We start from the raw sequence: 21,022 nt of genomic DNA on the forward strand, positions 1-21,022 counted from the left end.
CAGAGTTGTTGTTTTGGACAGGGGGACGGGTGCAGCAAGCGTTGTGTCTCCTACCTCCGGGTGGACCTGAAAGACAGAGCTCTATGCAGGGAGAGAAGGAGACAGAGCTGTAAGCCTGGACCAGAAGACGCTGACACAAAGAGCAGACTATCTTTGGGATAAGCAGCCGCTATCGTTTGCTGCTCGCCACATCGAGAGCAAAGAGTCAACAGTCTAGTAATAGACTAGACTTGAATTGTTTTGTCGGGGCGGGGAGAGTGCGAGTGATACTGGCCTCGTTTTCACTGCAGAATTTTCTTTTTCACATGAACATAATTTCAATACTAGATTCACCAGGTACTGCTTGAATCTCTTTACACACTCGGAAATAGTTTTTGTCACTCAGGCAGTTCAGGATAGGACCTATTTTCCTCATGAGTTCAATAGAGAGCCAAAGTGAACGTCACTTCCTGCTTCAGCACTGTACCAGAGATTTTCATCCGCCATTGATTTTCCCATAGACATTTCGTAAAATGCTTATAAAAATAGTTTTACTTCGTCAAACCAAACAGTTCAGATATATTTAGAAACAGGAGAGACCACATAACATTTCACTGGGACCAAAACGTAAAGAAATCGCAGATTTAAAGAAAATATCTTTTCTGTTTTGTTTTTTTAGTTTTGGTCAGTGTGAAATGTTCTATGGTCTCTCCCGATTCTAAATATAGCTGAACCGTTTGGTTTGAACAAGTAAAACTATTTTTATAAGCATTTTAAGAAATGTCTATGGGGAAATAAATGGCAGATGAAAATCTCTGATACAGTGCTGAAGCAGGAAGTAGGCGGTCACTTTGCCTCTCTATATGTACTGTAAAGTATTTACCCAAACCTAGCATTAATTTCAACTGCAAAAGGGAAGGCAAATATATTAAAGCTTTATTGCACTTCAAAATAAAAGACAAGAATAACAATTCAAGGGGAACCAGTGGCATCACTGGTTCTAGGAAGTAGAGCAGATCCTGAAGCTGTGCTGTTCAGTACAAGCTAGTGTATCATATAGAGTCGTACGCCCCCCACTGACCTGCGTACAAACTTGGAGGTGATCTTGCTGATGATGCCGGTGGATGTGCCCCTGCGTTGTTGGGCGAGAGCCCCCGTGTCGTGGGACAGTGTGGGCGAGGCCGGCGGGCCGTTGTAGGTGGCACTGCGGCGGTCGCGGAGCTGCGCCCCGTGGAAGGTGCTGCGGCTGGTGGTGCCACGCGGGAAACGGCTCTTCTCTGGGGTGCTGATACTGTGCGCTGACGGAGAGGTAGACGGGCCCCGCGGAGACGAGCTGCGACACACACACACACACACACGCAAACACACACACACACGCAAACGCACACACACGCACACACACGCAAACACACACACACACACACACACACACACACATGTACAAAAATGTTAAATACATAACACTGCAAACTCACATCTCGACAGACTCAGCGTATCGTAGCTAGATTCCCTGCCCACCAACAGGAGGGTCGCAGGTTCGCAGCACCGTGTTAGCTCTGGCTTGGTTGGGCATCCATACAGGCACGATTGGCTGTGTCTATGGGTGGGAAGCCGGATTAAGGGTATGTGTCCTGGTCACTGCTGCACTAGCGCCTCCTCTGGTCGGTTGGGGGGTGCCTGTTCGAGGCGGAAGGTCTTGACTTACTAAACATCAAATATTATGAATGAAAGCCAGGTAAACAAATGAAATGCATTCAATAATAATGTACGTATAACGATTACATGATGCTATACATCAAATACCACGTGAAAGGTCCTTTGAACATTTGATATTCAGTATTGACAAATATACTGTATACTTAGGTACTGTGTAATCTAATCTCAGATATGTGGTAAGAAATAAAATCACTGAATTTTACAGTAACTTCCCCAAATTCAAATTCTTTTTTTCAAATTCCAGTTCCTTCCATGTCCCCAACCCTGGTCGACATCACGATCTGCACTTTGATGTAAAGAAAACATAGATATTCGTGATACCTCATTGGACGCTGTGGCTTTGGCTGCTCACCTGGCTTTAAGCTCTGTGTTGTCGTCTATAGGGGGCAGTGTGCTCTTTGAAGGATGCCCCGACGACGACATGGACTTGGTGTGGCGAGGCCGCGTGGAGCCCATCGCAGTCGACTGGGTGCTGCCTGACACCTCCGTTAAACTGGACACCAAGGACAGAGTGAGAGGGAGAGAGAGACAGAGGCCGACAGAGAGAGAGAGAGAGAGAGAGAGAGAGAGAGACACACACACACACACACACAGAGAGTAGAAATATGGAAATACAGTATTAGAAAAAAATATGAAAGAATAACATCATACTAAAACCTGCTGGGATTTACATGAAAAGAGAACTTTACCACTTTTCAACCAGTGCTCTATACAAAATCTGGATATAGTGTGAAAAACAACTTGTTTGAAATGCTCTATCTGTCTAGTGATATCACTGGTTCGAGGAAGAGCACATCTTGAAGCTGCACGGCTCACTAGGGCTGTCAGTGAATATTCTATAATCGAATATATATTTGAATATAAAAATTAAAAGAACATTCAAATATGAAAATTAATATTCAAATTATCTTTTTTTTACATTTAACTAGGTTTAAAAAAAAAAACTGGCCAAGAGGGCAACATAAAAACATACATAATTTGCCTGGTTATTTAAAAACATTACAAAAGTGCAGGCTACTACTGTATTAGTACTGACTGAATAAATATGGGGGGGGGGGGGGGGTGTTTATGTTGGGGGAGAAAATTATGTTCAAATAAATAGACCAAGTATAAGCTCTCTGGTTGTATTGGTTTGCCTTGCCATGCTTTTTCTTTTAGTATTTGAATATATTCGAATGAATATGTTTTGCTTAGAGGGAATATTCGAATAAGATTTTGGGCCAATCCTGACAGCCCTACATGGTTGTTCTTGGTTGTTCTTCATGGTGGGGGGGGGATCCCGACAAACTCGACACACACACAATTATTGTGTGACAAATCCGACAAACCGGATCCCACACACACAATTCTTGTGTGTGGGATCCGGTTTGTCGGGATCCGACAAACCGGTGCAGGAAACATGTAGGGAAGTTAAACATTGTTCATCTGCGTAATATACTACCCACATTGTAATAATACAAAGCTGGTTGAAAAGCGGCGTTTTCCTTTAAGCATCTAAAATACTATTTGAAGAGAAATGTAACTGGGTATGAGTGTGTTTGTGTGTGTGTGTGTGTGTGTGTGTGTGTGTGTGTGTGTGTGTGTGTGTGTGTGTGTGTGTTTACCTGCTGTCTTTGCCATTGGGAATAGCTGAATAGCGGTCAGTGGAGGATCGCTCACACACATACGTGTTCCTACGAGTCATCGAGCCATTTGTCTGCTTGTTTGTGGAGAGAAAAGAAGGTGCATTAATTATCATGTGGTTATGCATTTTAGACACAGTGTGTATCAGTGCAGGCTGCTACACTGTGGGATAAAAATATACGGCTGTTAAGTCGACTGTACTCAAGAGTACGGATGCACAATGATATCGGGACGTCATCGGTATCGGACGATTAAAGCTTTAAAGTGAAATATCGTCATTGGCCCAAAACCAACCTTTCTGCTGCTATGACAGGCTGATAAAATGATGCTTAAAATGATGTTAACGCTAAAGCTTAATTTATACTTATTAGAAAGTGTCGCTCAGCACATGGTCGCAGACGAAAAAGAAAGTGTCGCTCATGGTGTTGCATTTATACTTCAGTGAACGTGTGACATTCGAACACTATTAAGTGCAGACAGCCAAGAGAAGAGAGGGAATGTGCGCACAGAGAAACCACCTCGGAGGCAAGATGTAACGTAGCCTACTTGGCTGCAACCTGCAGACTCACCTCCTCTCTCTCTGGGAAGTTGGTCACGATGTTCTTTGTGATTTTCACTAAGTTATACATCAAGGACAGGCTGATAAAAATAGCGGGGACACGTTCGTTCATTCATTTCATTTAAGCGAAAACCAAAACAAGGAAGTCAAGCGTCTATATAGCCAATCAGACTTACGCGACATTATGTGACGTAGTCAGCGACACTAGAAATTTCACTAGGTAGCAGACACCTCTCGCCGACACTTGAAAGTGTCGACTCAAGTCCTCATTTCTGTCGGCGACCGTTTCAAAAGTGTCGCCAGACGAAGCATAAATTGGGCTTAACCCTGGGAGAGCATCATCCATGCCTGTTTAAGTAGGATGAATCTTACAGGTTGGTTTGAAAGAAAAAAAAGTGACATAAAAAAAAGAAAGTGTCATGTTTTACATAACCTAAGTTGAAGTAGTTTTCATATTTTGCCCAGAATGTGTCAAATTTGAAAAGCATTGTATTTATGTCTGCATCTGCCAGTGGGCCATCATGATAAGAGCATAATAATGTGTTCATTCCACTACAGGAGAGACTTGATGTTCTCTGAAATTAGGTGGGGGGAAAGTTTGCACCTATATCAACATAAGCAATGTGCCAATTGGCCAAAAGAGTTGGAAAATATCGGGATATGGGGGAAAAGAATCCAATATCGTGCATCCCTACTCAGGAGTAATAAAATAAATGTTTTAAAGACCACCTGAAGCAGGTCTCAGAGAGGGTCGGTGACATATCGGACTGAAAACTGATATTGCCTGAGATGAAAGAGGGTTGAGAGGCGGGCCATAGCGTGTCGATGATTTGATTTGACAGTTCTGGGGACTGGAGTTGGCGTTGGCCAATCCTGGCATGTTCCGCCCCCCAAATGGAGCGTGTTCTGGCGCTACGTGAGTGGGATCCTGAGAGAACCGGGCAGCCGGCTGCTTCCGTGCGTACACGCCGAGGGAAGAGTGCTGCCTGCCGGCTTGGAGCGTCGATTAGCCGCGGTAAATACAATATTCCTGGAATGCGAGTTTAATGAACCAGTGTGTGTGTGTGTGTGTGTGTGTGTGTGTCCTCCACTCCCTCACCCCCACAGCACTGGTAGTCTTCTTCCTCTCCTGCACGCCCCCCAGTGGCGAGGCAGGAACGTCTCCCTTGGACGTGTTGAGTTCCAGCCTGCGAGCTCCGTCCCATTCCTCCCTGTGATCACTCTCCACACTGAGGGCCTGGCCCCGCTTCGAGTACGACACCGCAGGGGGCACAGATGGACCCACTAAGAGACACACACAGACACACACACAGATTTACACATTGTTTTACCTGATTTAAAAAAAAATCAGGCAAAATCATCCTGATTTTTGCAGCTCCAAAGTCAAGAATTCCCAGTAAGAAAGCAGAACAGTCCACAGTGTCTTTGTTAAAATAGCGTCAAGCCAAGCCACTCAAAGCCAGGATTTCACACGTGTAAAAACATTTTACGAGACACTGTGCAACAACGCCATTTTGTTCAATCAATCAATCAACCAATCAATGACATACAGTTGTGGAAGTCAGGACGAGCAAGTACAGAGCAAAGCTATTCCCTCCTCATGCTTTGAGGTGCTGCTCCTGAGGGAGCTGCAGGAAAGCAGCCAGCCAACAGATGGCGCCAGACACAATGGCCCCACATGACGTAGGAGGAAGTTGCTACACAACCAGCACAGTGTTCAGGTTGAGTCACTGCTTCAGACATCTAAGTAGTGTGCGACAATTAAATATTTAGTGCAGAAAACATGTTGGTCTGGGGTTTGACGGGACGACTTTTCTCTCCACTGTAAACAGCTAAAGCTCCAGCTGAGACAGACTGAAATGTGATATGGTTATTGATCCACATTGGGAAATTGCTTTTATTTTTGCTCCCCCCCCCCCCCTCCTGGGAGGGAAGGAGTGCAGGGTCAGCTACAGAACAGCACTCCCTGCAGGGTCAGCTACAGAACAGCACTCCCTGCAGGGTCAGCTACAGAACAGCACTCCCTGCAGGGTCAGCTACAGAACAGCACTCCCTGCAGGGTCAGCTACAGAACAGCACTCCCTGCAGGGTCAGCTACAGAACAGCACTCCCTGCAGGGTCAGCTACAGAACAGCACTCCCTGCAGGGTCAGCTACAGAACAGCACTCCCTGCAGGGTCAGCTACAGAACAGCACTCCCTGCAGGGTCAGCTACAGAACAGCACTCCCTGCAGGGTCAGCTACAGAACAGCACTCCCTGCAGGGTCAGCTACAGAACAGCACTCCCTGCAGGGTCAGCTACAGAACAGCACTCCCTGCAGGGTCAGCTACAGAACAGCACTCCCTGCAGGGTCAGCTACAGAACAGCACTCCCTGCAGGGTCAGCTACAGAACAGCACTCCCTGCAGGGTCAGCTACAGAACAGCACTCCCTGCAGGGTCAGCTACAGAACAGCACTCCCTGCAGGGTCAGCTACAGAACAGCACTCCCTGCAGGGTCAGCTACAGAACAGCACTCCCTGCAGGGTCAGCTACAGAACAGCACTCCCTGCAGGGTCAGCTACAGAACAGCACTCCCTGCAGGGTCAGCTACAGAACAGCACTCCCTGCAGGGTCAGCTACAGAACAGCACTCCCTGCAGGGTCAGCTACAGAACAGCACTCCCTGCAGGGTCAGCTACAGAACAGCACTCCCTGCAGGGTCAGCTACAGAACAGCACTCCCTGCAGGGTCAGCTACAGAACAGCACTCCCTGCAGGGTCAGCTACAGAACAGCACCCCCGGAGCTGCTAGGGTTTCAGTGTCTTGCCCAAAAAACACATCAGCGGGGGCGGATACTTGCTGACACGGGGGGCTTGAACTTGGGTCTCTAATCATCGGGCCATCCTGGCCCCTCGATACAGAGGGTATGCACGTGACGTTACAGAGGCAGAAGTCACTGCGGGTCACGCCCACTGAGTGGCAGAAAGACTGAGTGGCTAGCGTTAGCGTTCAGCTTGAATGCCGTGAAAACGCATCGGAAATGGGGAAAGAGTTGTTGTGCGATTGTTATTGATACAAAATTGTATCGATAGAAAATAGATTCAACGAGAAATTGGAGCCATCTTTTTACAGGCTGCCGAAAAAGCTAAAGAAAGAGAAGCAAATGGATCGCTGCAATTCGCAGAAACAACTGGAATCCGGGCACTACATTTTGTGCTATTGTATTTATGTATGTATGTATGTATGTATGTATGTATGTATGTATGTATTTATTTATTTATTTATTTATTTATTTATGCATTTATTTATTTGAGGGACAGTGCACATTAATTAACATTACTGTAAACATGCCACTGTTAGCCAAACGGCTAACACTTGTTATTAGCATGATGGCTGAATCATACTCCTAGGCTACCCTTGTAATGGTGCTTTGTGGAATACTCCCGGGTGATGGCTTTTTATTAGTATCTGCAATAAGTTGTTAGCATCAGTAAGCGGAGAATAACATGAGTGGATGTAGCGATCATCTGTCTGTGATATGACTGATGGACAGCCTATCTGACACGACCAGCAGCTTCATAATAAGTGACTCTGTCCTACTTCTTGCTAGCTAACAATCCTGAGTCCTTATTCAGAGACTAACAGTAAGTGTAAGTACAATCAGAAGTTCCGATTGTATTTGCATAACAGTAGTGGGCGGAAACACGCATAATTGGACATATTCTTTTGACGATTTTCTGAAAATTCGGTTAAAATTGGCGATACATTTGGATGGAAACCCAATTAATGTCCATGGACCACTGTTTCTTTGTTAAAGGGACAGCTCACCCTAAAATCCAAAATACATATATACAGTAGTGCTATTTATCGATCTAGATTGTTGTGTTAGTTGCCTGAGTTTTGGAGATATCGGGCAGACAGATGGCTGCCTTCGCTTCAATACAATGGAACTGGATGGCACTCGGGTTGTAGTGCTCGAAGAACCAAAAAAATTAATTTGAAAAACTCAACAGCAACGTCTCTTTTCAGAAATCACGACGCGGTTACTCAAGATAATCCACAGACCTTGTTGTGAGCAGTTTCATCTAAGAACTATTTTCTTTCGACCGAACTACACCCTCTAGCTGCTAGCTAGTTCCTACATGAAACTGCAGCTAGCAGTAGCTAGACCAGTAACTAGCTAGCAGCTAGTGGGAATAGTTTGGTCGAAAGAGAAAATAGCTCCTAGATTATTCTGCTCACAACAAGGTCTGTGGATTATCTTGGGTAACCAGGTCATGATTTCTGGAAAGAGACATGCTGTTGAGTTTATCAAATGTATTTTTTTGGTGCTTTGAGCAGTGTATTGGAGAGAAAACTCAGCAACTCACACCAAAACGATCTAGATAGATAAATAGCACTCTTTTGGATTTTAGGGTGAGCTGTCCCTTTAAGTTGTAAGTATCACTATAATCGTGTTTTACTGGGTTTCTCAGATTCCCCTGCTAAAGACAGTCATGTTGAGCCATGCTTTGCCACTCAGTCCCGAGCGAGGGGGCGTGTCCCGGTGGGAAAGCGAGGCCGGTGGTGCATACCCTCCTGATCGCCAGTGACTAAAGAGCAACTTCCCGCTACACAACACGTCACGCAGCCAGGCCAGCAGCACTCTCAGAGCCGCGCGGGGAGGACGGCGTTACTTTACTTGGCTTCTCTACGACATCACCCCCATCACCATCATCATCCCCACCATGATCACTGTAGCGCCGCTGCTTCTGATTGGCCGAGATGCTGCGCGTGACCTTGGGGTGGGCCGGAGAGATGCTGGAGCTGTTGTTGATGTCGCTGGTCGGCCGCTGCCGCTGGCCCAGGCCGCTGTTAGTCTGCGGCTCGCTCCCCTCAAACTGAAACACACACACACACACACACACACATATGCACACACAGACACAGACACACGCACACGCACACACAGACAGACAGGCAGACACACACACACACGCGCACACACACACACACACACAGACACACACAGACACATGCACACACACACACACACACAGACAGACGGGCAGACACACACACACACACACAGACAGACAGACACACACACACACACACACACACACACATGCACAGACACACACAGACACACACACACACACGCACAGACACACACACACAGACAGGCAGACACACACACAGACAGACGGGCAGACACACACACACACACACACACACACACACTCACACAGACAGACAGACAGACGGACAGACACACACACGCACGCACACACACGCACACACGGGCAGACACACACACACACAGACGCGCGCACGCACACAGACACACACAGCCACACACAGCCACACACACACAGTATGATGAGGGATATGGTGATGTCATGTAATGCATTACCACACTGGTGATGCTATGGAGACACACTTGGCCTCAATGAAGATGAGGTAAGTCAGTGGTTCTCAATGGACAAAAACATGTAACAATAAAAATATTGTTAGATTTGGGTTTGATATACAAAATCTAATCAAATCGGGGTCCGGGGCCCAAATGTGGACAACATTTTCTCATTTTCTCCCCAGGGGTACTTGACCAATTCCCCCTGTTGTCCCAGTCGTTGCTCCGCCCCCTCTGCTGATCTGGGGAGAGCCCGAGCTGTAGACTAGCACATGCTTCCTCCGATACATGTGCAGCACGCCGGCCGCTTCTTTTCACCTGACAGCGAGGAAGGAGGAATAGCATGTGAGGATCATGCTATTCTCCCCAGTCTCCCCCCCTCCCCCGAACAGGCACCCCAACCGAGTGCACAGCGACCAGGACCCATATCCCACCAGCTTCCCACCCGCAGACACAGCCAATTGTGTCTGTAGGAACGTCTGACCAAGCCGGAAATACCGCTGCTGGAAATTGACCCCTGGTCTCGGCAGGTGAGTGCTTTGACCTTTGACACCATCCAGATGCCTCCCGTTAGGAAAAAGGTGGAGAACCACTGAGGTCAGTCTTGTCGTTTCAAAAGCCACTGACCTCCGGAGCTTTTCTGCCCAGCAGCAGGTAGGTGGCCATGACATCATCGTACTTCTGGCCAAGCAGAGACTCTGTGATCTCATCCTTAGGGAAACCCATGGTAACCATGAGCTCTGTTGGCAGACAAGACAACAATATAAGTCACGTATACCTTCATCAGTACAGTGAAGAACATCTAACAAAGGATGACCTCACAGTCACACTCCACCTATTCTGGATGAGTCATTGAAGTCCGTCTCGGGTTCGATGTAAGGTTTCAGCTCCTCCTCCTCGTGACCCACGTTCATCCAGTGATCTTTCATGATTTGCTGTCAACACAACAGAAGACAGTCAGTGTTCATGAATGTGCCACACACAGTTTCAATGGAGATCGTGATAGTTCCCAAACTCCACATAAATAAACCACACATACAGTATAAACACAAAGCTGCCCCTTGTTAGCAGCAATACAGTTGAAACTAAGATATTCCATTAAAAAAATATTTTTTCTAGCCACAGATTTAGCATCAACGAACTTCACATTTAGCTTTGGCTAATCGCTAATTTTGAGATGCACCCTCTGTTTACGTTTTATGCGTATCAAAGGCTGGCACGGTATAACTTTAGCGCATGCGCTGATCGCCTCGTCCAGTTCCAGTCCCACTGGCCTGTATACACGCAGGAGTAAATCCACTCCTAATCACATTATCTGGGTGTGTTAGTCAGACTTTTATAACTTCCATTTCAGTTGAGCCAACATGTTTACATGCATTTCAAAGGTCCGGTTTTAGGCGGACTAATGCAATAGTTCCATTTTTTTCAAGTGCATGTAATCGTACTGAGTGATTTAATCTTTCAGTTCAATGTAGTGTCAGTGATTAATCTTTCAGTTCAATGTAGTGTCAGTGATTACCGTAAATTCCGGACTATAAGCCGCGGCTTTTTCCCCGTTTTTTGGCCCCTGCGGCTTATATAACGGTGCGGCTTATCTATGGATTTTTTCAGAAAAAAAAAAAAAAAAAAAACGGAATTCTCTCTTCTTTAGCACTCTTTCTAACTATAAATCCACTTCTGTTTTAATTTCCTCTCTTGCCCTCTTTTCACCACACCGCGGACACTGTGTGCACTGTAAAAAAAAACACAGGTGGTGTTGTGTTATGTTGTTTTGTTGAAATGTTAATAAATGGGAGCTTCCTCAAACAGCCATCTCTTTCCCGACAATCCCCTCTGTGCACGAACCCTTACATATGGTAATTAAACATTAAAACACAATAAAAAAAATAAAAAAATAAAAAAATAAAAAACATTAAAACACCCGCGGCTTATAGTCCGGTGCGGCTTATATATGTAACAAACAGTCAATTTTGCTGCTGCGGCTTATAGTCCGGTGCGGCTTATAGTGCGGAATTTACGGTAATCTTTCAGGGGTAAATTGTACAGTGCAATAAATTCTTATTATTGGTGGAGAAATGTTTACTATTGAACTTCAGCCTGGTCCTGAGTGGAGGGGTAAGTGCCTGTAACCCCTGCACAGATTCACCGTAACTGTGACTAACAACTACATCATGTTTGCAAAAAGGAGAAGCTGTTTGCTAGCTTCCACCATCTGGCCATGTACAGTCACAGTGTGATGCATGCAGTCTATGTTAGATTAGCCCCGCCTTTACCGCTTAGAATGCCTCAACAAATTCCTGACCGATGAAGTCGAAATATTAGCGGTTTGCACTCAGTAAATTCAGCATGTAATTGAAAAAGTGTGCTCAAGTACTTCCTTCAGGCTAGTCCCAGAGACTCTTATTTACATTACTCTTTTTCTTAATCAAGGTTTTTCAGATTCCCCCCCGTTTTCTCCCCCAATTGTACTTGCCCAATTCCCCCTGCTGTCCCGGTCGTTGCTCCACCCCCTCAGCTGATCTGGGGAGAGTTGTAGACTAGCACCATGCTTCCACCGATACGTGTGCAGTCGCCAGCTACTTCTTCTCACCTGACAGCGAGGGGGAGTTTCACCGGCAGGACGTAGCGTGTGGGAGGATCACGCTATTCCCCCCCGGTTCCCCTCCCGCCCAAACAAGTGCCCCGCCCGACCAGAGGAGGCACTAGTGCAGCGCCCAGGACCCATACCATTAATCCGGCTTCCCACCCGCAGACACGACCAATTGTGCATGTACGGACGCCCGAACCAAGCCGGAGGTAACACGGGGGGCTCGAACCTGCGACCCTCATGTTGGTAGGCAGGGAATCTACCCGCTGCACTACCCAGACGCCCATCTCATTTACATGACTGTCCTAGAGTATTCTGTGAAGCATTTTCTCTGTTTGGATTTGATCAACAAATGACTGAATCCTTCATTCAAAGAATCACACAACAGCCTCCAATATCTCAGATGAGTAACGTTTCCACATCTCCATTCAAAAATAAATAAAGTGTTCATTCATAATGAGCGATGATAGAGGTTATGTGCTTATACGGTAGATGTAGAACTCAAAATGATTTGGGTCGACCTCAAGCGCACGTGGGCTGGCTGTGCAGAACATCTCGGAAACAAACTGAAGGCTAAATAAGTTGAACGTGAGGATGCAAAGACTTTGAGTACCTCCAAACTGAAGGCTAAATAAGTTGAACGTGAGGATGCAAAGACTTTGAGTACCTCCAAACTGCCTCGCTTCACAGGGTTGAGCACCAGTAGCTTCTTCAGCAGGTTTTCACAGTCTGTGGACATGTAGAAAGGGATGCGGTACTTTCCCCGTAGGACCCTCTCTCTCAGCTCCTACACAGAAACACAGGCAGAGAGATGAAACCAAATCATCAGCATCAGCATTAGCATTAGCAATACAAATCATTTGCTACAAAGGGGAAGAGTACAGATCGCTTTCAACCAAAGAGAAGCAGTAGCAATTGTAGAATTCCCACTTTTAACATCACCTTGTGCAACAATGCCACACAGTTGCTTCAGATTAGAGGAACATTTGTCAAATCCTGCATTATTGACTTTAAAATCACAGGGAATCCTTTTCTAATCCTGTTATTCAGGTAACCCGGGGGTTGGGTGGACACATGTAAACATACTGTAATAACGTTTGAGATGCCTGGCTGATTCCCATGTGTCATTATTGCTCTCTCTACCTTCATTCGCAGAACTTCCTGTACCAAATGACATAATGATGTCATAATGATGTCATAATGATGAAATAATGATGTCATTTGGTACAGGAAGTTCTGCGAATGAATGCGGGAGCTCTTGGTCCAGGCAAGATGGAGGGAAGTAAAAAAAAATATATACCGTATACACTATATTTTTTGCATATATTACTGATTTTGTAATGATACAAAGCTGGTTGAAAATTGGCAAAAGTGCTTTAAGCTGAATATAACCTTTGTGGTGTATGGCCAATAGACCCTTTTCACGGGGGCCATTTTGTGTCGAAAAGGCAGAATAAACACAGGTGCAAGCAAAACACTAATGAGGGTTTCCAACTTCCATGATTGGAATTTGGAAACCCTGTTTACCCTGCCTTTTCGACACAAAATGGCCCCCGTGAGAAGGGTCTATAGCCGGGTTAGGTAGTCAGTGACACACGTAACAAACATCTGAGCACACCTTTAGGTTCTGCCCGTCGAAGGGCAGCGAGCCGCTGACCAGTGTGTAGAGGATGACCCCCAGGCTCCAGACGTCCACCTCTGGACCATCGTACTTCTTCCCCTGGAAGAGCTCCGGAGCAGCGTAGGGCGGGGAGCCGCAGAAGGTATCCAGCTTGCTGCCCAGGGTGAACTCGTTGCTGAAGCCAAAGTCGGCTATCTTGATGTTCATGTCTGCATCTAACAGCAGGTTCTCTGCCTGAGGCGGGGAGACACACAGACACAGATCCCCATCTGGTTTGTCAAGTCAAGCCATCGGCGGTACAACGTACTGGCAGGTGTTTCCTCAAGATGGACATCCCAGATACCAGAGAAATCAGATCTTCAACTGAGGCTTGAACATCTGCAGTGCAAGTTTAGATTCTTACCTTTAGATCTCTGTGCACTATCCTCCTCTGGTGACAATACTGCACTGCAGACACAATCTGAAATACACACACACACACACACACACACACACACACACACACACACACACACACACACACACACACACACACACACACACACACACCATTATACACTACAAATACAGTATAGTATTCGCCATTGAGTGAGGTTGCAACCCCAGCATGGTCTGTCATAATATTAAAGGTCATGACCTCTGACCTCTGAGTTTGAACTGTGTATTTTTTCAGGCCCAAATATCTCGCAGGCCAAAGTCGCTGCATTAGTTTAAGGGGGACAGTTCACCTTACCTGTACTGCTATTTATCCATCTATTCTTATTTATCCATGTATTGTTTTGGTGTGAGTTGCCGAGTTTTGGAGATATCGGCCGTAGAGATGTCTGTCTTCTCTCCAATACAATGGAACTGGATGGCACTCGGCTTGTGGTGTTCAAAGTGCCAAAGAAATAAATTTGAAAAACTCAACAGCAATGTCTCTTTCCAGAAATCATGACCCGCTTATTCAAGATAATCCACAGACCTTGTGGTGAGCAGTTTCATGTACTTTAAGAACTATTTTCTTTCGAGCGAACTACACCCGCTAGCTGCTAGGTAGCAGCTGCTAACATTTGATATGTCTGCAGCTACTGTAGCTAGCAGCTAGTGCGCGTAGTTTGCTCGAAAGAAAACAGATACCAAATGATAGCACTACAGGTAAGAAGAAAAAGAAGGATTTTTGATTTTATGGTCAACTGTTCCCTTAACACTCAATATGCTGTTGTGATGACAGTTGACGGGTAAATCTCACCGACACATGCCAGAAAAGCTATCAATCAAATGCTTAGTAAAACACACTGCCCCTTGAATGTCACCACCCACACGCGTGTGCTCACACACAAACACATACCCCTTCCTATGTCACCACCCACACGCGTGTGCTCACACACCAACACCGTCCTATGTGCATGGCTGCCCTTTCATCACAGTCACGCACACTCCCCACGCTGAGTCACTGACTGTTGCTCTGAGTCACGAGGGTTATTAAATATGGACAGCATGGACATGAAAGATTGGATGCTGTTTTTTGTTTTGTTTTTTATTTTGTGGCTGCTGGCGAAAAGGCCACACTTACAAGTTGACTCACGATTTTCATAAAATAAAAAGAAAATGCACCAATAAATGTCATTTTGAGAACAAAATCAAATGTGATGAATGCTTTGCTCCTATTGGTTTTCAGGTACATGAGAAAGATGACTAAACACTCGCATTACAGTAGAGTCCTCAAAAGCTGTGGCAGCACCACTAGATGTCAGAACAGCATCTACAGGAGAGGTTGTCCCCAATCTCCGTCCTCTAGGACCAAGCTATCTGCTCTCCATCTTCCCCTTGCAGTTGGTGACTAAGCGAGGTCTGAGAATAGAGCTCGCTGCAGTGTCCTGACTGCAAATGGTGTGAGGGAAATCATGGAAGGACAAGAGAAGTGCAGGTCCTGCTACACGGCCAGGTTACTAATGTCTCACCTGCCTGAACTCACAGGCAGGTTACTGATGTCTCACCTGTCTGAACTCACAGGCAGGTTACTAATGTCTCACCTGCCTGAACTCACAGGCAGGTTACTAATGTCTCACCTGCCTGAACTCACAGGCAGGTTACTAATGTCTCACCTGCCTGAACTCACGAGCAGGTTACTGATGTCTCACCTGCCTGAACTCACAGGCAGGTTACTGATGATGTCTCACCTGCCTGAACTCACAGGCAGGTTACTGATGTCTCACCTGCCTGAACTCACGAGCAGGTTACTGATGTCTCACCTGCCTGAACTCACGAGCAGGTTACTGATGTCTCACCTGTCTGAACTCACAGGCAGGTTACTAATGTCTCACCTGCCTGAACTCACAGGCAGGTTACTAATGTCTCACCTGCCTGAACTCACAGGCAGGTTACTGATGTCTCACCTGCCTGAACTCACAGGCAGGTTACTGATGTCTCACCTGCCTGAACTCACAGCAGGTTACTGATGTCTCACCTGTCTGAACTCACAGGCAGGTTACTGATGTCTCACCTGCCTGAACTCACAGGCAGGTTACTGATGTCTCACCTGCCTGAACTCACAGGCAGGTTACTGATGTCTCACCTGCCTGAACTCACAGGCAGGTTACTGATGTCTCACCTGCCTGAACTCACAGGCAGGTTACTGATGTCTCACCTGCCTGAACTCACAAGCAGGTTACTGATGTCTCACCTGCCTGAACTCACAGGCAGGTTACTAATGTCTCACCTGCCTGAACTCACGAGCAGGTTACTGATGTCTCACCTGCCTGAACTCACAGGCAGGTTACTGATGTCTCACCTGTCTGAACTCACAAGCAGGTTACTGATGTCTCACCTGCCTGAACTCACAGGCAGGTTACTGATGTCTCACCTGCCTGAACTCACGAGCAGGTTACTGATGTCTCACCTGCCTGAACTCAGAGGCAGGTTACTGATGTCTCACCTGCCTGAACTCACAGGCAGGTTACTGATGTCTCACCTGCCTGAACTCACAGGCAGGTTACTGATGTCTCACCTGCCTGAACTCACAGGCAGGTTACTGATGTCTCACCTGCCTGAACTCACAGGCAGGTTACTGATGTCTCACCTGCCTGAACTCACAGGCAGGTTACTGATGTCTCACCTGTCTGAACTCACAAGCAGGTTACTGATGTCTCACCTGCCTGAACTCACAGGCAGGTTACTGATGTCTCACCTGCCTGAACTCACGGGCAGGTTACTGATGTCTCACCTGCCTGAACTCACAGGCAGGTTACTGATGTCTCACCTGCCTGAACTCACAGGCAGGTTACTGATGTCTCACCTGCCTGAACTCACGAGCAGGTTACTGATGTCTCACCTGCCTGAACTCACAGGCAGGTTACTGATGTCTCACCTGCCTGAACTCACGGGCAGGTTACTGGTTACTGATGACTCACCTGCCTGAACTCACGAGCAGGTTACTGGTTACTGATGACTCACCTGCCTGAACTTGGCCCTGGCCTCCTTCTCCTTCATCCTGCCATGAGCCACCAGATAGTCAAATACCTCGCCTGGGGGTGGGAAGAGAAAAGAGTTTGGATTTATATAGCGCTTTTCAAGGCATGCTCAACGCTTACATATCAAGGCGTGTGTGTTTGTGTGTATATTGAATAATGTATGTAACTCAACTCATCCACCACTGATGTGTAGCACCCACCTGGGTGATGCATGGCAGCCAGTAGGCGCCAGAACGCTCACCACACATCAGCCTATCACAGTGGAGATTTGAGGACTGAAAGAGCCAATTCGATATCGAAGGATGATTAGGTGGCCATGATGGAACGAAGGTTTGTGTGGGAATTTAGTCAGGGCACCAGGGTTACACCCGCCCAGGGCACCAGGGTTACACCCACCTAGGGCACCGGGGTTACACCCACCCAGGGCACCGGGGTTACACCCCTCCGCCGCCCAGGGCACCGGGGTTTACACCCTCCCCCCAGGGCACCGGGGTTACACCCCTCCGCCGCCCAGGGCACCGGGGTTTACACCCTCCCCCCAGGGCACCGGGGTTACACCTGCCCAGGGCACCGGGGTTTACACCCTCCCCCCAGGGCACTGGGGTTACACCTGCCCAGGGCACCGGGGTTACACCCCTCCGCCGCCCAGGGCACCGGGGTTACACGCCCCCAGGGTGTAACCCCCCGTTCCTCAACTGTCAGGGTGTGTTGGGAGGCGGAGGGAGAGGCAGAGAGATGTGAGTGCAATAGATGTGTGGCCTGACGTTTCATCTCCACATGGATGATGCATGTGTGTGTGTGTGTGTGTGTGTGTGAGTGAGAGAGAGAGAGAAAATGACAGAGAGAGAGAGGGAGAGAATGACAGAGGGAGAGAGAGACAGAGAATGACAGAGGGAGAGAGAGAGAGAGAACTAAAGAAATACTCGTCCTCAGGCCATAATGCACAGCACAGCTGGCTACGGGAAGCTGGTTTATGTGCGATGGTGCAATGGTTGGTGCAGTTGGGGCGGATCACGTTCTCACCACAAACAAATGAAGCGTACTAGAGTTGGCTTGGTGCCAAACATCCATACTGTGGTGATAACAACAAGCAAGAACATCCACCCCACAAAAGCCACCGAAAGGTGTCATACTGAGCACTCACCACCGCTGGCGTATTCCATCACCAGATAAAGCGTCTTCTCCGTCTCGATCACTTCAAACAGCTTGACTGCAGGAGAGAGTGGGGAAAAGGGACAGGAGGGAGAGAAGGAAGAACCGGCATGGATCAAAGTAAGGAATGTCAAATTAACGAATCACTAGTGATCAGGCTGTGCTCCGTGATGGGAGCTCTGTATTAGTATTGGTTGCTGTTCCTTGCATGTGTGTGGGTCATACGTTTGAGAATCTGAGTCCTCTGAACTTTGTGAAGGTGGTGGAAAACATAATCTCTGATCAAATATCAAGAAGCTTCCATAAACACAAATCTGTCTTAATAAACTGGGGTTATTAAGAAAGCCTTAGCATGTAGCATGTAGCTAGCATTATTGTCACTGATGAAAACCTAAATACTGTTGATGATGGTAATTGCATACTGGGTAATATCACTCTGTGGTGGGAGTTTAGTTTGGTATTACTTTCATTTTGAAACAAGCAGCTGATATATAGTATAATATATAGTGCACAAAGCAGCAGCAGGGCAACAAATACCACAAATGTTTCAGAATACAAGGCTTATTCGGTGGGACTTACGGCTTGTTCAGTGGGACTTACGGCTTGTTCAGTGGGACTTACGGCTTCTTCAGTGGGACTTACGGCTTGTTCAGTGGGACTTACGGCTTCTTCAGTGGGACTTACGGCTTCTTCAGTGGGACTTACGGCTTGTTCAGTGGGACTTACGGCTTCTTCAGTGGGACTTACGGCTTCTTCAGTGGGACTTACGGCTTCTTCAGTGGGACTTACTTTTTATGACTTTTATTTTGACACCATGCACTAACAGCTCATCTGAATGAAAAAGGAATGTGAGCGCGATGCCATCATGATGCTGCTATATTTCCCATTTTGAACGTACCTATATTTGGATGATTTAATATCTTCATTATTCGGACTTCCCTGAAGAGCTGTTGAGATAGAAAGGAAACCGTTAATGTGGAAAAAAAAAAAAAAAAAAAAAGACATGTCAAGCAGCATTAAAGTGGTCTTTTCGTGACGCGGGTCTGTTAAGACTGTCTCCGTCAGGTCTGTCTCTGTCAGGTCTGTTTGTCAGGTCTGTCTCTGTCAGGTCTGTCTCTGTCAGGTCTGTCTCTGTCAGGTCTGTCTCCGTCAGGTCTGTCTCTGTCAGGTCTGTCTCTGTCAGGTCTGTCTCTGTCAGGTCTGTCTCTGTCAGGTCTGTCTCTGTCAGGTCTGTCTCTGTCAGGTCTGTCTCTGTCACCTCTGTCTCTGTCAGGTCTGTCTCTGTCAGGTCTGTCTCTGTCAGGTCTGTCTCTGTCAGGTCTGTCTCTGTCAGGTCTGTCTCTGTCACCTCTGTCTCTGTCAGGTCTGTCTCTGTCAGGTCTGTTTGTCAGCTCTGTCTCTGTCACCTCTGTCTCTGTCAGGTCTGTCTCTGTCAGGTCTGTCTCTGTCAGGTCTGTCTCTGTCAGGTCTGTCTCTGTCAGGTCTGTCTCTGTCAGGTCTGTCTCTGTCACCTCTGTCTCCGTCAGGTCTGTTTGTCAGCTCTGTCTCTGTCACCTCTGTCTCTGTCAGGTCTGTCTCTGTCAGGTCTGTCTCTGTCACCTCTGTCTCCGTCAGGTCTGTCTCTGTCAGGTCTGTCTCTGTCACCTCTGTCTCTGTCAGGTCTGTCTCTGTCAGCTATGTCTCTGTCACCTCTGTCTCTGTCACCTCTGTCTCTGTCAGGTCTGTCTCTGTCAGGTCTGTCTCTGTCAGCTATGTCTCTGTCACCTCTGTCTCTGTCACCTCTGTCTCTGTCAGGTCTGTCTCTGTCAGCTATGTCTCTGTCAGGTCTGTCTCTGTCAGGTCTGTCTCTGTCACCTCTGTCTCTGTCAGCTCTGTCTCTGTCAGCTCTGTCTCTGTCAGGTCTGTCTCTGTCAGGTCTGTCTCTGTCAGGTCTGTCTCTGTCAGGTCTGTCTCTGTCAGGTCTGTCTCTGTCACCTCTGTCTCTGTCAGGTCTGTCTCTGTCAGGTCTGTCTCTGTCAGGTCTGTCTCTGTCACCTCTGTCTCCGTCAGGTCTGTTTGTCAGCTCTGTCTCTGTCACCTCTGTCTCTGTCAGGTCTGTCTCTGTCAGGTCTGTCTCTGTCACCTCTGTCTCCGTCAGGTCTGTCTCTGTCAGGTCTGTCTCTGTCACCTCTGTCTCTGTCAGGTCTGTCTCTGTCAGCTATGTCTCTGTCACCTCTGTCTCTGTCAGGTCTGTCTCTGTCAGGTCTGTCTCTGTCAGCTATGTCTCTGTCAGGTCTGTCTCTGTCAGCTATGTCTCTGTCACCTCTGTCTCTGTCACCTCTGTCTCTGTCAGGTCTGTCTCTGTCAGGTCTGTCTCTGTCAGCTATGTCTCTGTCACCTCTGTCTCTGTCACCTCTGTCTCTGTCAGGTCTGTCTCTGTCAGGTCTGTCTCTGTCAGCTATGTCTCTGTCACCTCTGTCTCTGTCAGCTCTGTCTCTGTCAGGTCTGTCTCTGTCACCTCTGTCTCTGTCAGGTCTGTCTCTGTCAGGTCTGTCTCTGTCAGGTCTGTCTCTGTCAGGTCTGTCTCTGTCAGGTCTGTCTCTGTCAGCTATGTCTCTGTCACCTCTGTCTCTGTCAGGTCTGTCTCTGTCACCTCTGTCTCTGTCAGGTCTGTCTCTGTCAGCTATGTCTCTGTCAGCTCTGTCTCTGTCAGGTCTGTCTCTGTCAGGTCTGTCTCTGTCAGCTCTGTCTCTGTCACCTCTGTCTCTGTCACCTCTGTCTCTGTCAGGTCTGTCTCTGTCAGCTCTGTCTCTGTCACCTCTGTCTCTGTCACCTCTGTCTCCGTCAGGTCTGTCTCTGTCAGGTCTGTCTCTGTCACCTCTGTCTCTGTCAGGTCTGTCTCTGTCAGCTATGTCTCTGTCAGGTCTGTCTCTGTCAGGTCTGTCTCTGTCAGCTCTGTCTCTGTCACCTCTGTCTCTGTCAC

The 21,022-nt window shown here is 47.4% G+C and overlaps 1 protein-coding gene across 2 annotated transcripts in view; it reads right to left on the reverse strand.

The window, feature by feature from the left end:
* The window catches only part of mark1 (MAP/microtubule affinity-regulating kinase 1), a 53,031-nt gene that overhangs the window by 4,587 nt on the left and 27,422 nt on the right, over positions 1 to 21,022 (reverse strand). Inside the window, exons 4-16 of one of the 2 annotated variants that reach the window (XM_083658012.1) lie at positions 18,959 to 19,007; positions 18,053 to 18,118; positions 16,892 to 16,962; positions 13,860 to 13,916; positions 13,454 to 13,690; positions 12,503 to 12,622; positions 10,084 to 10,183; positions 9,876 to 9,988; positions 8,583 to 8,736; positions 4,977 to 5,161; positions 3,300 to 3,391; positions 2,048 to 2,188; positions 1,061 to 1,312 (exon numbers count right to left, since the gene is read on the reverse strand). In XM_083658012.1, coding sequence (XP_083514138.1) covers positions 1,061 to 1,312; positions 2,048 to 2,188; positions 3,300 to 3,391; positions 4,977 to 5,161; positions 8,583 to 8,736; positions 9,876 to 9,988; positions 10,084 to 10,183; positions 12,503 to 12,622; positions 13,454 to 13,690; positions 13,860 to 13,916; positions 16,892 to 16,962; positions 18,053 to 18,118; positions 18,959 to 19,007 — 1,637 coding nt within the window. Of the gene's footprint in view, positions 1 to 1,060; positions 1,313 to 2,047; positions 2,189 to 3,299; positions 3,395 to 4,976; positions 5,162 to 8,582; positions 8,737 to 9,875; positions 9,989 to 10,083; positions 10,184 to 12,502; positions 12,623 to 13,453; positions 13,691 to 13,859; positions 13,917 to 16,891; positions 16,963 to 18,052; positions 18,119 to 18,958; positions 19,008 to 21,022 lie in introns of both variants that reach the window. The other variant, XM_083658011.1, reaches the window with a different exon arrangement.

The sequence above is a fragment of the Poromitra crassiceps genome (genome assembly GCF_964638095.1).
Source record: "Poromitra crassiceps genome assembly, chromosome: 22".
NCBI classification, from domain to species: domain Eukaryota; kingdom Metazoa; phylum Chordata; class Actinopteri; order Beryciformes; family Melamphaidae; genus Poromitra; species Poromitra crassiceps.